The sequence below is a fragment of the Lutjanus erythropterus genome, chromosome 6, assembly GCF_056507025.1.
Source record: "Lutjanus erythropterus isolate fLutEry1 chromosome 6, fLutEry1.hap2, whole genome shotgun sequence".
Taxonomy (NCBI): Eukaryota; Metazoa; Chordata; class Actinopteri; order Lutjaniformes; family Lutjanidae; genus Lutjanus; species Lutjanus erythropterus.
In genome coordinates this window covers 3017080-3034029 of record NC_139322.1, presented here as the reverse complement: position 1 = coordinate 3034029, position 16950 = coordinate 3017080, and the positions used below count along the sequence as shown (strand labels likewise).

Below are 16950 nucleotides of genomic sequence, written 5' to 3'. Positions count from 1 at the left end.
TATTTGCTTTTTATTAATATTTATCAGAGTTCAAATTAAAGCCGAATATTCGCTGAATGAGTTAAAGTCGGTTTATGAGTTGTAATAAATCATTAATAATCTTTTAAAGGAGCAGATGTTTTTAATGGTTAAATCGAACAAAACATAAATGGAGTTTGGCAGGCAGTGAGACAGGCAGTCACTGAACTCCACCTCCAGGGTGTGTGTTTTCAGAGCAGTGGGACTTTTGTTTTCAGATTAACAGTCTTAACTGTAGCTTTCTGTAGCTTTCCAGTAGTATTCATTTAACATTACAGTTTTTCAATTTGAAATTGAACATTTGGAACAGTCTTAACTTCCATCAAACGCTAAGTGCAATTGTCACATCTGTTGCATAGGACTTCACAACTCTACTGCCTGTTCGCGAAAGGACATAAATCACCCAAAACATTTAATTCATGTTTCAAAGCCTGGTGGTTGATCAGTGCCACCAGAATGAAAAGTTGTAGTGGAAACATGCAGTACATCAGGACAGAGGAGACTGCAGAAAATACCTGTGGAGGCTGTTTAAAGTAATGATGCTCTCAAAACTAGAAAAGAGTTTGTACTCAGAAAAAATGGGAGCAAGAGTTTGCTGATTTATTTCCAGGAAATCGTATCCCTTCTAATTTTGATTATTATTATTTTTTTTTTTTTTTTTTTGAGAAGAAGATGAGTTGAAGAGACACGTGAATCAAGACGGGTTTTCACCAAATGTATTTTTGAATTTTTCTTTGGAGGAGGTGAGAACTGCTATAGATGAGATATAGTTGAGGAGATGGAGGGAGTCACCACCACTTGTAAATGTGCTCTTTTGTTTGTTTAGTGTAACCTTTGAAAAAAAAAAAACATTAGTTATTAGAACCTTGAGAACTATTTTCCCCTTATTGACTTTTCTTGTTATCTAGGCCACATTAATCACCACATTCTTTATTCTATATTCATAATTTCATTTTCAAAGGTCTAATTTTGCATCAATAAGTGTTTCATTGTGAAAAGACTTGACAATAAATCAATTTATTGATTTGCTGAAGAATAATCGATTCCTATTGGTGTAGAGCAACCAAAGTCCCGCCTCCTTCACTCAGGTAATGGAGACTGTCTGCTGTAGGAAAAAACAACCAACCAGAGCAGAGTGAGAGGACAGCAGAGACACTGAAGTTAGCGAGTGAAACTCGTTACATGTTCATGACGCAGTACTCTGCAGGAAAAAGGGGAACAAACAGTTTGAGTGAGTGAGAATTCAACTACTGAAGCGACCAGAAGACGTGAGTTCTGAACGTTAACACACCCCCTGGTCTGTAGTTTTAAATGGTATTTATTTAGAGATGAATAAGAATATTTGCATGTAAAATGACTCTGTTTTATTTACATCGTATGAAGAGAGATAGAGGTTATTTTACTGAGTTTTATTGGTTATGAGACGAACTTGATTCTGCACATTACTGTGCTGTTAGTGTACATTTGACACAAGGTGTCAGTGTTGTGACAAGTTATATTCACCTTGTGTCACTCACATTTTTCAGATGTAGTCTGATTTAATGTTTTCTGGCTTCTGCAGGGGGGCATTCCAGGAAAAGGCTGCGAAGCTCTGGGTTAAACACTAAAAGGTTGTGTAGACCCTTTCACAGCCGACATCATCAGAAAGCTGCGTGTGTGTTTTGGGAACAGATGTAACCTTCTTCCCCAGTCATCCAGGTTGGTCTTTTTTTTTTTTTTTACAAACTGTATATAAGCTGTGTTTTGTCACACAGGCTAAGAACTGGACTTACTGCATATCTACATTGTATGACCTTCAATGACAAAATGCCTCTGAAAAATTAAACAAAATTTAAGCTTTGTATTTGATAGATAATGACATCACTGTGCACACACACAGGACGCCTTTTAATGGACTTTAATCAGCATTTAATTATTAACATTTAAATTAACATAACATTTGCTTTAATTCAAAAAGAGATTTCCGATATTATACTTTTTTACATGGTCAACTTGTTATTTTTCCATTAATATTTCTTCAGTGTCAAACGAGTTAATCATACAGATATCAGTCCCTCCAGGAAGTAACGCAAACTCAACAAATCCCTGTGAATTAACCTTTATAGGTTGTGCAGAATTTTGTCAAATCACTGCAACTTTTTCACAAATTTGACCAATCATTATAGAGTCTCACGAGTCCCCCACGTTAAAAACACACATGTACGTCTCAGTAAACCAACTCAAAGTTTGATTATTTACTATTTTGTTGTATACATATTGTATATAATATATTGTCATGGACACAAAAAGAGCACAAGGTTTATCATTGTTATGGACATTTATCAATGCTCTGTGCACTTTTGTCCTGGTTTTGCCTTTTACTTTTGACTTTTTGTATTCTTGAGCCTTTTTGCTAACTTTATTTAAAACACAGTGTGGTTTCATTCTCCCTGGAACATACTGCCTTGGATTTTTAATCAATTATACAAAACAAAGAAATTTAAAGAATAAAACAATCACAACTTTTTTTTTAGTCAATTTCTTTGCAAAAAAAAAAAAAAAAACTAAAAACATTGCAATGTGCATCACAATTTTTAAAAAAGCTGTCTTGAAATTAGGCATTTAGGACACAACAATCCCCCAAAAAGCCTGCAAAATCCTGGAGAGACTGAGATTTGATGTTATCATAGACAGTTACATGATGAAAATACACTGACTGCTGAGTTTATTACATTACCAAAACTTTTCAAATCATTTCCTGAATCAAAAAACTTTTTTAGCTCTGCCCTCATACTGCTGTTTCCTCTGGTTGATGTTGAATTTCCCCCCTATGTTCTGCAATTAATGGAAAAAATCTGCAAATTAATCTTAATAATGAAATAATCATTAGCTTCAGTCCTACATAAAAAAGATCAAACTCAGTATATATATGTATATATAACAGTATAACATTCAGTGCTTTAACTTTTAATATTTTCAGTACATTTTGCTCATTATATTTAACATTTTTAATAGTATTTTTAGTATTGTAGTATTTTTACAGTGTGGTATTAGTTCATTTACTGAAGTAAAGGATCTAAATACTTCTTCCACCACTGCACAGTAACAAATACAGATCCAAATCTAAACATAATTTGAGTAGTGTGTGTGTGTGTGTGTGTGTGTGTGTGTGTGTGTGTGTGTGTGTGTGTGTGTGTGTGTGTGTGTGTGTGTGTGTGTTAGGGGTGCTCCTAATCTCGGCTGGCCTTGGAGGTGGAGTCTTCACATGTGGAGGCTGGAGTCAGATTCTTATAGCTGACAGGAACCTGAAAATAAGAACAACAACTTTATCGCAGTGACAAGAAATCACATCACAGCTGTAATATAGTAGCAGGGGTGGAAGTAACTAATTACAAATACTCAAATTACTGTAATTACGTAGTTTTCTTCGGTACTTTCATGAGTATATTTCCAAGTCTGTACTTTTAGTCCTTCTTAACCCTAGAAGAGCCAGGTTTTAACATTTAAATGTGGAAGAACTTTATTCAATTAAAAATGGTGCCTGACTTTTCCTGAAAGTTTATGTATTTTCATTTGAATTTATGAATGTTTATATCAATTAGGCAATGAAAATGTGATCATTTTTACCCGTTTCGACCACAGTTGGTGATACTGACCCCACAGAAATCGCCGCTGTTATCTTGTTACTTTTCGCACAGTTGGAGACGCATCTTGGTTGCTTAGCAACTATCATTGTCTCTGTCAATAAAACTTCACAAGTGGTCTCAATTTCCAGTTTCCTGACATTAAAATACAAATAATTAATTCATTAGACTCAAATGCAAGGAGCAGGTCATGCAGAGGACACGCATTAGTCTCTCCCAATGAAGACATGAAAGTAGCAGAGGAATTTGTTTAGACAAATCACTTGATTAAGAGCCTTACTGAAATAAGGTGTTGTCACATGATATGTGTAACATACCAAAGTTAAACATGGTGCTATCCTTCACCTAACCAAGTAGTTTCTGTGCCTAAACGTAACCAAACTGACAGCTTCGTAGCATAAATCACGGGTTCAAAAGGCTTCCTGGTCATGTCAGACGCAGCCACTAAAAGATACTGAAGATATCCTGCAGTGATAAATCGTCAGTGTGTGACGAGTTTGGACAATAACTGATTTAATGGATCATTCTGCACGTGATGGCTCAAACAATGAAAGGATGTTTAGAAGTCGTGAAGACAGTCGTGTTTAAGTTGTTATTGTGCAAATTGTAGACAACACAGAAGTTCCAAAACACGAGCAGTTTGAACTTCAAGTCTGTTGTGAAGAACAAACTGTGTTTGTTGGGAGAATTCAGCTTTTTGTTTTGAAAAAAAAATCTCATTCAAGAATTGAGCCTTAGTAAAGGAGAAAAACTGTAAAATCAACTTTCAGCACACAAACGAAGTGAAGCGGTGAATTGCCTTCAGTGTTCAGTGTCCAGCAGAGGGCAGCCTGGATCTACCTACACTAATTAAAAAGACAGCATTTCAAACTGCAAATTCAATGATCGCTCACTAAAGGCCAGCTGGATTCTCTAAAACAAAGACCCATTGTTTCAAAATCTCAAATTTTTCTCTTAAGTACAGAGTGAATTTCCCAGTCTTTTCCCAATTGTTTAGTGTAGTGTCAAAAGATGTCATGGATGCTGACAGTAAGGCCGGAGATAAAGCAAATAAACAAGAGACATGTAGAGTTAGAGAAAATCACCTCCATGCTTCTGCTGTATACGTTGAAGAGCCTCCTTCTATTGCGTCTGTAGAGGAACGTCAGCCCAACAGTCAGCAGTGTAACAACCAAGACCACACATACAATCAGAGGCAGGATGTAACCGGTGCGCGGGACACATGAGACGCCTGGATGGAAGAGAGAAAGAGAGAGATAAGAAGTGTAAACAAAAGAAAAGAGAACTGAAAAAAAAATCAATGTGTCTTTTTAAAAGAAAATATCACCAGTCTTAGGGAGTAATGGATTTTAGGTAATGAGATTACATAATTAGGAACAAACATTTGACAGTTGGCTGGACAAACTGTCTCTCTGAACTGTCCCGTACCTGTAAACTGGTTGCTTCCTGAACTGGAGCTGAAACTCTGTGTTGTTGTTGGTGTGGAGGTTGATGGGACGGACGCTGAAGGTCGAGGAGTCTGGTTTGATGTGCTCGCAGCTGTGGACAAGGAGACACATCAAACGGTGAAGATGAGACAGTGTGATCAGACAGACAGACAGACAGACTAACAGACAGCAAATATGAAAAAACAAAAACAAAATATAGCAGTGTTCACACTTTGAAAGAGTGAGCTCAAACTTCAGCTCAGATTAAAAAGAACTAGTTCACGTTCATGTCTTCTGTTTTTTGTTGTTTTCTTATTTTTTAGTTTGATTTTGTTTCATTTCATTTGAAATAGAAGTGACGTCATGCTATATGGTGAGCAACAATCATGTTTTTGCTCTTTTCTGATTGGCCTGCAGGTCTGTGTTAAAAATGTTTAACACACATGTAGTTCGGCCCAAGTTTAATCACCGTTCGAAACTCATCTGCTACAGAATTTGTAACCATAGCAACATTAAAGAGCACTGCTGTCAAAGCCCACGCTGGTTCCTAACCTGAGGTGATGCGAACGAGTGAACAGCTGATTGGTTCAGTTTTCCTAAAGGAGGACGTCCTAACCTGCTCTGTCAATCAGCCAGTTTTTCAGTGTTTCAGCTGCCCCCGACCACTGCCCCTACCATGGGGGCAATGGTAACACTCTGACTTCTTGCATGAATTTTAATATTACAGTATTGTCCTTACTGGTGAAAGTATAACAATTGTATTATTAATTACTGCACATATACGTATGTTTCTCATGTCAAAAGATGACTAGTGTATTTCAGGTAGTCTGTAACTATGAAGGGAAAAAAAAGTTACAATTGGCCCCTGTCTCCCCTATCTCCAAATATTGAGTTAGTCAAAGTAAAAAGAAACCTTTTGATAAGAATGACTTAGTATGAAAGTCATTTTGAGATAGTTTCTCATTATTTCGAGATATATAGCTAATATTTTGAAATACTAAATCATTATTTTGAGATTTGAGACAAAGTTTCACATCATAATGAATTATAGGATCGTCTTTTTTTTCCATCATATTGGCAGAAATATGCTTCTATAGATATGGATGTTTGGAGATGAGCACATAACACAGATTTATCTGTCTGCTAGACTTTCTTTACACTTCACGGATTTATATCACGTCAACATTTCTGTTTATTTTCACAAACTCTCCCTGCTGTCATCACACTTTTTTTAAAATCAGCTGACAATGTTTGCATCATTATCTCTCTCAGGAGTGAACGACACTCACGCTCATGTTCTTTAATTGCAAACAGATTTGTTCAGTTCACTGTTCACCAAAAATACGAGCACCTTCTTTTAGCGAGCTTGTGCACAACACCGAAAATCAGTACAACATGAAAAAACCAACCAGAGCTGAAACTCTGTGTTGTTGTTGGCGTGGAGGTTGATGGGACGGATGTTGAAGGTCGGGGAGTCACAGCTGTGATGAGATAGATAGATGCATAATTAGATAGATGCATAGATAAATGCATAGATAGATAAATGTAAGGATAGATGCAGAGATTGATATATGCATATTTGATAGATGCATAGATAAACAGATGCAAAGATAGATGTGTAGCATCATTATATAGATGCATAAATAGATAGATGCATAGATAAATAAATGCAAAGATAGATGCATAGTTTGATAGATGCATTGATAGATTTTTAGAAAGATACATAGATATATAGATGCATATTTGGACAGATGCATAGATAGATGAACTGATAGGCTGATGCATAGATAGGATAGATAGATACTTGGATTAGGTCACTGACTACACTTTTTAACAGGTAACATTTTTAAAGTAGCCCTCTCACTCCTGAACATCATATGTTGTCATCTGCATAAAACCCAACGACTTTTACATCATGAAAGTTCCTTCATATTCTATGGCACGACTGTGAAGGAAACAACAAAAGTATTTTGTGGAATTTAAGGTGGAATTTGGTTCTGACCGTTCTAATATTTATTGTTCTTGAAGCTGGCAGAGGGACACTGACTGACAGCTGGACAAACAGTCTCTCTGGACTGTCCTGTACCTGTAAAGTGGTCCGTGGTATCAGAGAAAGGTGATGAAGGTGTGAAACTTTGTGAAGTGGAGATGAAACTCTGTGTTGTTGTTGGTGTGGAGGTTGATGGGACGGATGTTGAAGGTCGAGGAGTCCAGTGTGGGTTTGAAGTGGTCGCAGCTGTGGACAAGAAGACACATCAAAACAATAAAAATACTGACTACAAACTAATGCAGAGAAATCCTGATCAGACAGACAGACAGACAGACAGACAGATGCTGTTATACTAAATGGTAAGCAATAATCATCTTTTTGTATTTCTTTTATTTATAAATGTAAATGTAAAATTACTTTAAAGACATAAAACAACAGTTTTGGGCACAAATGTGACATTCATCAATATTTTCTTACATGAATTTGTTCATATTCTGCAAACAAATTTAGGAACTGTTTCAGACTGTGGATCAGGTTGTTACACGTATCACACTCTGAGCTGATAGGATGCAACACACAAGACTCCGGTAGGACGGAGGGAAGAGGACTTAACAGAATCACAGCTGATGGACAATGTTTCCAAGAACTTTTTGTGTGAAGGTGTTGACCGAAATTAGAACAGTTTCACCCACATGTATGGAGTCAGAGTTGCCAAGAAGACCCAGGCAATTCTTACTGACCCCGATCATCCTGTTGTTTGCAGAGTTTAATTTGCACCATCTGGTCATAAATACAACCTACCAAGATGCAGGACCAAAAGATTTAAAAACATAACGCATTCTGTATTTCCACGTGGGTTTTTTTTTTTTGGTTTGTGTAAACTATTGTACGCTTTGATGATGATCATAAACATAATATTTATTTTTTTTTGCAGAGTGAGTATAATGGGGGAAAAAAGCAGAAAGCATGTTCTCATTATCCATTTTGAGATTTTAAGTGGAAATAAAAACTAAACTAAACTAAAATCAACTCACGTTCTATGACAAGAACCTTGTTTGTGTAGAATGAATCTGGAGACAAAGCTCTGCCGTAACCACACTTGTACAATCCTGAGTCTGACTTGGTCGCCCGTGTGATGGTCACATACAGTCCATACCAAGATCCCTCTTTATATTCAATGCTGTATCTGCCATTCTGAGCTCTGTTTTCATTTGTTTCGATGAGAACGTCCTCTTCTTTTTTACATTCATTCCTACACAAGAACTTCTGTGTTCCATAGACAGCATCCAGGCATCCATATGTGATATTTTCTCCTTCAACATCTGCACGGCTAAAACGAGAGCTCACATCCAATGTTGCTGCTGAAAAAGATGAATAGTCAACAGTTAATGTCAGTATTTCCTGTCAGATGCTGCAGTTTGATCATAATATTTCCTGCTTCACATTATCACAGATCTACAGAGTCACACTGATCCACTATATCATCAATAAAATGTCTGTACATCTTAAATAACTCATACTCCTCCCACAATATAATTTGATTTTATTTATTCCCACACTTAAAAATGACTAAATTTGTAAGATGAATACATATCTCAGGTTTAATGACTTTCAGTAGAAACTCACCATCCATAACTCTGATCTCAAAGTCACAGTAGGAATCTGGAACCAAATTTCCACCCAAACCCAACCTGAACCGTCCTGAGTCAGACTTGGTCAGATGTGTGAAGGTCACAGACAGAATTCCTTTTCCAGAAGGTTCTTCTCTGTATTCAGTGCTGTATCTGCCACTCTGAGCTCTGACTTCATCTGTTTTAATGAGAATATCTTCTGCTTTACATTCTTCCCTACAGAAGAACTTGGTTCCAGACTGACTAGGGGGGCATCTAATTGTACCATTTCCTCCCTCAGCTCCTGCAAAAATGCTGAGTTTTGCACTGACGAGCCCAGAGTGTCCTCCACACAGTGCTGTTGGAAAGATGAACAGAGAAGACTGATGGTCAGTACTTTGTGTATTCTGCAGACTGACTGTAAACAGACTGCAGGTTAATGAGGACTAATCCATCAGAAACAGAGATGATACAGAGGCAGCCATTAGCAAAGTTCAGCTTTTCACTGAATCCACAGCAGCTGTTGTAGCTGCAGTCGTAGCATCTCTGGAGTGTTTTTCAATGTTCCTACTTTCTAACATCATCTGCATTCACACTGGAAGTAGGAGTGAAGGGGCTGTAAGTAAAAGATGATGCAAAAGCGCCTCACTGCGACTTTCCCTTATTGCAGTTGAGAACGAGCTGATCAATACATTTGAGTTTAATGATGTCATATCATGGTTGTTTTTGCATGAAAGCAGAGCCAAGAAAATACATTGCATAAGAGAAGACTGATTAATTTAGGCTTGTTGACATTATAAGTGACTGAAATGTTTTTTTTTGTTTTTTTTGGGGGTTTTTTGTTAATGTTCTGTTGGCTTGTGGACCTGAGCTGTAAACCGTGTTGAGGTGCAGGTCAGTTGAGTTATTTTTCCCATATTTACAGCTATCCCTTCCCACAAAATAGTTTTAATGTCCCTGATCAGCTGCACTAATGAGCAATCACAAATAGCCAAATGGCTAACAGATATATTACATTTAATTCCAATAGGATAGACTTCTCTGGTAGGTGCTGCCAGCTTAAATGCTGCTGTTTATTTCTAATGTGACAACCACAGAAACATGTTCAGATAAAATCAACTGCTAATGTTACCTTTACAGACCAACCACTGACATTATCTACACAGAACAACCGCTAATATTAGAGGTATTCCAAAAGCAATGGAAAATAATCGAGTTACAACTTACATTACTTTATTTTGATATTTGGATTATGACTATCGAAACACATTTTTGAAGTAACTCTTTCAACTCTGTCATAGACTTTCACAATAAAAACCTACTGCCTGCCTGCAATTAGTTCATTTTTACTCATGCCTGCACCCACAAATTTATATATACATATATATATATATATATGTATACACACAGAGACACACACACACACACATATATAAATATATTTATACACATAATTGTATTGATTTAATATTTTCAATGATACATAGGATCTTGGATCTTTTTTCTCATTGGTGTTTTGTCATCTGCAATATCAGCAGTGTAAAAAGGATTTAGCAGCGAATCAGGATCAACCTTAAAAACGTCATCCAAAGTGGTCTCCATCATTCTTCATCATCTTTATCATCATTCTGCTCACGTATGGATGATCTGCTGTGTAAAATGGTAAAGGGACAGTTCACCCTAAAATCAAAAATACATGTTTTTCCCCTGGCCTGTAGTGCTCTTTATGTATTTAGAGTTTTGGAGATGTCTGCCTTCTGTTCAACATAATGACACTCAAAGCGGCAGAAAATGCATTTGAAAACTTCAAAATTGGTGTCTATTTTCAAAAATAATCACATGTTTTTGAAGACCTCACTGTGTGCGGTTTTACCTTCTATTAGGAAGAAAGAAAGTGGTTCCGGTAGATTCTAAAGTAGTTCTAGTAGTTCCTCCATGAAACTGTTCACTTCAGTATTTTTTAACTTGGAGCCTAATTTGTCATGTTTTTGTGTCTAAGTCAGGAAGTGAAGTCGGTCTGTAATTAAGTAGTTCTTTCGGGTACTTGTACTTTCATGAGTAGGTTTTTTTAAGCCTGTACTTAATATTAGTATTAGTATTTATTGCACCAGGTAAACTACTTGGTTACTTCCTATAATTGAGTACTGAGTACAATTTGAATTAATATTCAAACCTTTCATCTGCATTTGAGCATCCAGTGAGATGATCTGATTGCAGAGAGGCCGATGAAAACTAGAACATATGGACAGAAAACTAAAAACTTTATCATTGATCAATTAATCAGCATCAAGAATTTAATCAATTAAAAGTGCATCCATGAATATTTAATCTATAGTCTAGAAATGTCAGTAGTTGCACCTCATTTGACATTGATTTAACAAGCGGAGCCATTTGTTGAATAAGGAAAATTAAACTTTAAATGAGGGGGGGAAGACAAAAACAAACAAACAAACCAAAAATTGAAAGTGAGAAAAAGTTTTAAAGAATATGTTTTGTCTTATACATCATTGATCATCATCATTAATGATTAATTGACTGTTAACATTTTCAACTCTCAGTTAAAGAAAAACTTTAAAAAATTTAGACCGAAGATTTGGAGAAACCTTGTTTCCTTGAATGTCTGATATCAGTTCGAAAGTAACTCATACGCTGAATAGTTTTTGAGGTGAGTACTTTTCCTTAAGTATTTTTCTAACACTTGTACTTTTACTTGTAATTGAGTGATATTTTAGTAATGTAACAGTGCTTGTACTTGAGTACAGACTGTCAGTTCTCTTTCCACCACTGGTTTAAGTAACTAATGGGAACAACAGTTTTTGAAATCACTCAGGTATTAAACGAGACCTTGATGTAATCCAGCTAGACCAGTCGTACCCAAACAGGCGGGTCACAGGCTGCTTTATTCAACACCACATTCATTTATCCACTGAACAAACCAATAACTCTCTTTTTAATGCTACAGCTGAGAAGCTTCCTGATGTTTTAATGTTTCCATCTGACATGTTTTAAATCAAGAACCCTGTAAAAGTGTAAACGTAAAGTTTCCTAACAGCTGCATACATGATATAATCCTAATCAATCTGTCTATTAAATTTATTTATATAGAACTGTTCCTAGAGAATGCAACACAAAGTGCCACACACACACACACACACACACAAAGAGAAGACTATGTAATGTAAAAGACTAAAATAGAAACTGCATGGGAATTGAGGAAACGCCATCATAAGTGAGGAAACAATGGAGGCAGAATAGAAACTCAGAATACAAAATAGTTTAAAATCAATCAATAAATAAGCAAATAAATTCAAAGTTAATAATAATCAGTGGTTGAAATAAAAGGATGTGCCAGAAAAGAGATTAATAAAAATAACTACATAGATAAATACACAATAAATAGTTCAATTAAAGGCAAGGCTGAAAAGGTAGATCTTGAGTTTGCTTTTAAAAATATCAACACTCTCTGCACCCTGCAGGACTTCAGGCACAGTAATAAAGGACGCCTCACCGTGGGTTTTTTTTCTTCTACCTTTGGAGATAATTAAAAAGCCAGAAGACCTGAGGGTTCACAGGATAAAAGCAGATCTGATAAATACGGAGGACTAAGACCATTAAGAGCTTTATTTTATTTTATCCAATGAAAGAATAAAATCAGTGCTAACAGACTGAGGCTACAGCCAGCTTACATCACAAACATTGGTCAGATGATGAAATACAGCAGGTATTAAATGAGACCTTGATGTAATCCAGCTAATATAAACAGTAGCTTATTGTTCAAGGTTACAATATTACTGTTTACCATTACAACTGTGTCCTTATCAACACAAGATGTCAGTTATTAATATGATTTTTATTTGCAAACATTAGTTTAACACTGCAGAAGAGATGATTTACAGGTTAAAATTGCAATATCTATCTTAAAAAGCAACATATTTTCTGTGTGTCTGAACACATCTGATGTTACTGTCCAAATTTCCCATTAAGAAGGAAACGTCATTATTTCAGTATTTACAGTGATGCACAAAGCTTGACAAAATTGTATTTAAATATGTTAGAATTTATAGAAATAAAAGAAAAATGTATAAAATGAACATTACATTGTGGTGAGGACATTTTGCATAAGAGCAAATAGTGAAAACACTTCCAGGAGAGAAAACATAATAATGGATAAATAAAGACATTCCAGATTAAAGTCTTAACAACTATATGCAATTTGGGTACCATTTTTACTCATTTAAGGTGTCTGTAGCTGCAGAAGCATCCTTGCACAAAAAAACCTGTTTCAAAGCAGCATTAAAGAGACAGTCAGGTCATCAGTTCTCACCTGATAAGAAGCAGAAGAACAGAATATAGTGGATATTCATTCTGAATTTGATCCTAATGGAGACAAACCATTAACCTGCAGAGGAACGGCCTCTATACCTTCAGTCCTTCCACTCTCTGTCAGTCTGATCGACCAGAGAGCCGAAGGTGCTCAGTTTAAACATATACGTCTCTGCTTCACTTTCACTTTTGAATCGATGTTGACAAATGCTTAAAAATTCCTGCCATCCTGTTTTTATCTCTCTCCATCTGCTTGCACTTCTGACTCATGGTTTCCTGTGTTAATTGTCCCACCTTACATCCTGTTTGAACATCTCAGATAAATAGCTTAAAAAAAGACAAAAAAAAAAAAAAGACAGAATCGTGTGTGTTGTCTATGTGAAACACTGTGCAGCTGGGTACATCCATTAAATCATTTCCATGTCCAGGAAATGTTTTTAATAAACAGCCCGTAAGGACCTTTATTGTATCTCTGTCACTCTTATTTCCTGTCGTTTCTTCACTGTTAATTATTATGTTTGTTTCAAAGTGCCCATAAGCACATAGGTGTGTCTTCCTGAGACTAATACAGTCATTACAATAACAAAGTACAGACAATTATAGAATTAGAAATGACATGGAGTTTGTACTTTTGTTTGTACCGATTTGCATAAATGAGCTAAAATTTTGTTTCTTTCACCCAAATACAAAAGTTAAGTGTTCCTTTGCCAAAATATTTCAGCTGGTATTTGTCACATTACAGAACTGGAGCTCACTTAAATACTTCTAATTTGCATAAACGGGCTAAAATATTGTTTATTTGTCCCTGATTAAGGATTAACTGCTGTCACCACCAAAACAAATTGAACATCACCACATGTTTCAGTTGTGACAGTTTTGAATAAAATTCTGGATAATTCTCAGTTTCAGTTTGTTACTCTAGACCCAAACAGGCGGGTCACAGGCTGCTTTATTCAACACCACATTCATTTATTCGCTGAACAAACCAATAACTCTCTTTTTAATGCTACAGCTGAGAAGCTTCCTGATGTTTTAATGTTTCCATCTGACATGTTTTAAATCAAGAACCCTGTAAAAGTGTAAATGTAAAGTTTAATCTTAATCAATCTGTCTATTAAATGTATTTATATAGAACTGTTCCTACAGAATGCAACACAAAGTGCCACACACACACACACACACACACACACAAAGAGAAGACTATGTAATGTAAAAGACTAAAATAGAAACTGCATGGGAACTGAGGAAACGCCATCATAAGTGAGGAAACACCGGAGGCAGAATAGAAACTCAGAATACAAAATAGTTTAAAATCAATCAATAAATAAGCAAATAAATTCAAAGTAATAATAATCAGTGGTTGAAATAAAAGGATGTGCCAGAAAAGAGATTAATAAAAATAAATACATAGATAAATACACAATAAATAAATAGATGAAGTTCAATTAAAGGCAAGGCTGAAAAGGTAGATCTTGAGTTTGCTTTTAAAAATATCAACACTCTCTGCACCCTGCAGGACTTCAGGCACAGTAATAAAGGACGCCTCACCGTGGGTTTTTTTTCTTCTACCTTTGGAGATAATTAAAAAGCCAGAAGACCTGAGGGTTCACAGGATAAAAGCAGATCTGATAAATACGGAGGACTAAGACCATTAAGAGCTTTATTTTATTTTATCCAATGAAAGAATAAAATCAGTGCTAACAGACTGAGGCTACAGCCAGCTTACATCACAAACATTGGTCAGATGATGAAATACAGCAGGTATATCTACATGATATTTGACATAAATACAGTCAGTAATGTGGGAAAAGGAGGCGCAGCGAGGATAAGAGCTAAGCTAACCCGGCTCTGACCTGAGACAGCGAGCCAGAGAGAGATGCATCATCATTCTTCATCAGCCCACATCCTCCTCCTCAAACACCCACAGAACAAATGCAGATGCAGTGGGATCTAACAAGTTTGTCTGGAGGTAAAGTTACTGCAGCTAGTAAGCTAGTGTTAGTTAGCCAGACATGCTAATGTTTGCAGCTTATGTTAGAGCAGATGAAGACAGAGTTTGATTCATTCACCACACGTGTTCTCTCGTGTTTCACGCTGAGTATCGCTCTTCTCAGAGCATCCTGCACACCTTCAACATGTAGAGAAGTGGAAAGCTTGTCAGCTCTTGTCATGGTTTCTAACCTGTGATTGGACAGTTGCTGTTTTAAGGTGGGGCTTAGCAAAGTGTCAGTAGGGCAAACATTGATCTAGAGGTTCTACTGTTTTAATAATAATAATAATAACAATTATTATTACAGAAAATATGTGTTCAGTATAATGTTTCTTTAAGTTACACGCTGCTTTTTTTTTTAGACTTTTGAACACATTTACCTCAAAATGATGGGTCCTATCTGCTCATCGTGCAGCCATGACAGAGGGACATACTTCCTGATCAAAGCTGCAGGGGTGTGGCTAAACTCAGTCTCTGCCCGTGGACTCAATCTTACATTATTTCGGTAGTGCCAACGACTGACAGGATTTTTCCCTTTCTGTTAACAAGTAACCAGAAACAGTAACTTTGTTATTGTGGAACGCACTTCGTTCAAACTCGACAGAAAGAAAACTGCTCCAACAATCACCGGCTCTGTTTGGTTGAAATAAATCCTTAATTCCCAGAAGTAGATGTGAAAACATTCTGTCCGTTTTTCCTCGTTGCGTCTTTGATGTCCATCCTGCCACTCACTCCCTGAGGTGTACTATACGAATAAACCTGCCTCCCCCCGTCTGTTTCTTCATCTTCACATTTCCATGCGTCTCTTCAAGGCTCTTATTTTAAATTTTTTGTGCTGTGCCACAGAGTCTTTCAGTTCAGTTCTCTCATCCTCCTTCATTACCTTCTTCCTGCTGTCCCCCACTCTTCGTCGTCCTCCTCCTCCTCCTCCTCTTCCTTCCCTCCCAAACTCCCAGAGCTTGTTACTCACCGGGCTGATCCATCTAATTTTTCCCCTCTTTCCTTCTAAACCCTGATTCAGTCTGTTACACATGTTCTGTCTCTCCCATCAATGCTCTGGAGGAGGGATTTCGATCAGTGCTGTTACACTGACTGGACATGGAGAGACGACAGATTCAGTACCACTGTCATCGTCTCTCTGTCTCAAATCAGATAACCACAATTCTTTGTTTTGTTGGCGTGCACATACTGGCACATCTGAACAATATAAATGAGTATTGATAGTAGTAGATTATTGATTGCCTTTACCTTTCTTCATTGTTCTACAGAAGAGTATTAGAGCCAGGCAGCCCCCCCCCCCAAAATTTATAAAACCCTTTTCTTCTGATTTAGTTCAACTTTATTATCAACATTTCAACTTTATTCTTGACACTTTGACTTCATTCTCAGAATGTAGAATTAAAAAACAAATACTTTCTCTTCTGATTCAGTTTGACTTTAATCTCAACTTCATCCTCAAAACGCAAAAGGAAAATAATTCTATTTTTTTTCTTACGCCTGTCTCTAATACTATATGTAAAACAATGAACAAAAGATTAGAAGATGAGGACAATCATCAGATCAACATCTTCAGGTCATTTGTGGTTGAAACCTTGTCATGTCCATGTGGAAGAAAATACCTGCTGAGATTTTCTCTATTACCCAACAAAGACTTTATGAATGTATTTGTGCCTCTTAATGATTTATATTTTTATACTTCTCTTTAAAAAAAAAAAGGATCAGGGAACACATTAAATATTTCAGTTAATTTTAATTTAATTTACTCAGAGTTTTTCACATCTTTCACTACTAAAAATGTCTGCACAAAGCTTTGTACACTACACCACTTTAGAATTAAGAATTATGTCCAATAATCCACAATGTTCAATACTTAAAATTCATGCATTTCGTTACTCGGTATTAATCTCATTTTACATACGTCCAACACAATGATGGACACAACCAGGCTTCTCTGAGGCCCCAAACACAC

General features: G+C 36.4%; 1 protein-coding gene across 1 annotated transcript; it reads right to left on the bottom strand.

Moving 5' to 3' along the window:
• Window positions 1–1849: 1849 nt before the first annotated feature.
• On the bottom strand, window positions 1850–14188 carry LOC146324634 (uncharacterized). The gene is made up of 8 exons (XM_084720233.1): window positions 12993–14188; window positions 8681–9026; window positions 8093–8400; window positions 7155–7304; window positions 6478–6549; window positions 5070–5180; window positions 4727–4872; window positions 1850–3302 (listed from the first exon to the last, which is right to left on the bottom strand). Exons 1-8 carry the CDS (start codon window positions 13030–13032, stop codon window positions 3228–3230), a joined length of 1248 nt encoding a protein of 415 aa, XP_084576359.1. The 5' UTR covers window positions 13033–14188; the 3' UTR covers window positions 1850–3227.
• Between the last annotated feature and the right edge of the window lie 2762 nt (window positions 14189–16950).

Excerpts from the sequence above, each read along its gene's own strand:
- LOC146324634 (XM_084720233.1), bottom strand. The coding sequence starts at position 13,032 with ATGAATATCCACTATATTCTGTTCTTCTGCTTCTTATCAG. Across the intron at positions 9,027-12,992 it reads GTTCTTCTGCTTCTTATCAG|CACTGTGTGGAGGACACTCT; the intron begins GTGAGAACTGAT and ends TCTTTCCAACAG. Across the intron at positions 3,303-4,726 it reads TATACAGCAGAAGCATGGAG|GTTCCTGTCAGCTATAAGAA; the intron begins GTGATTTTCTCT and ends TCTTATTTTCAG.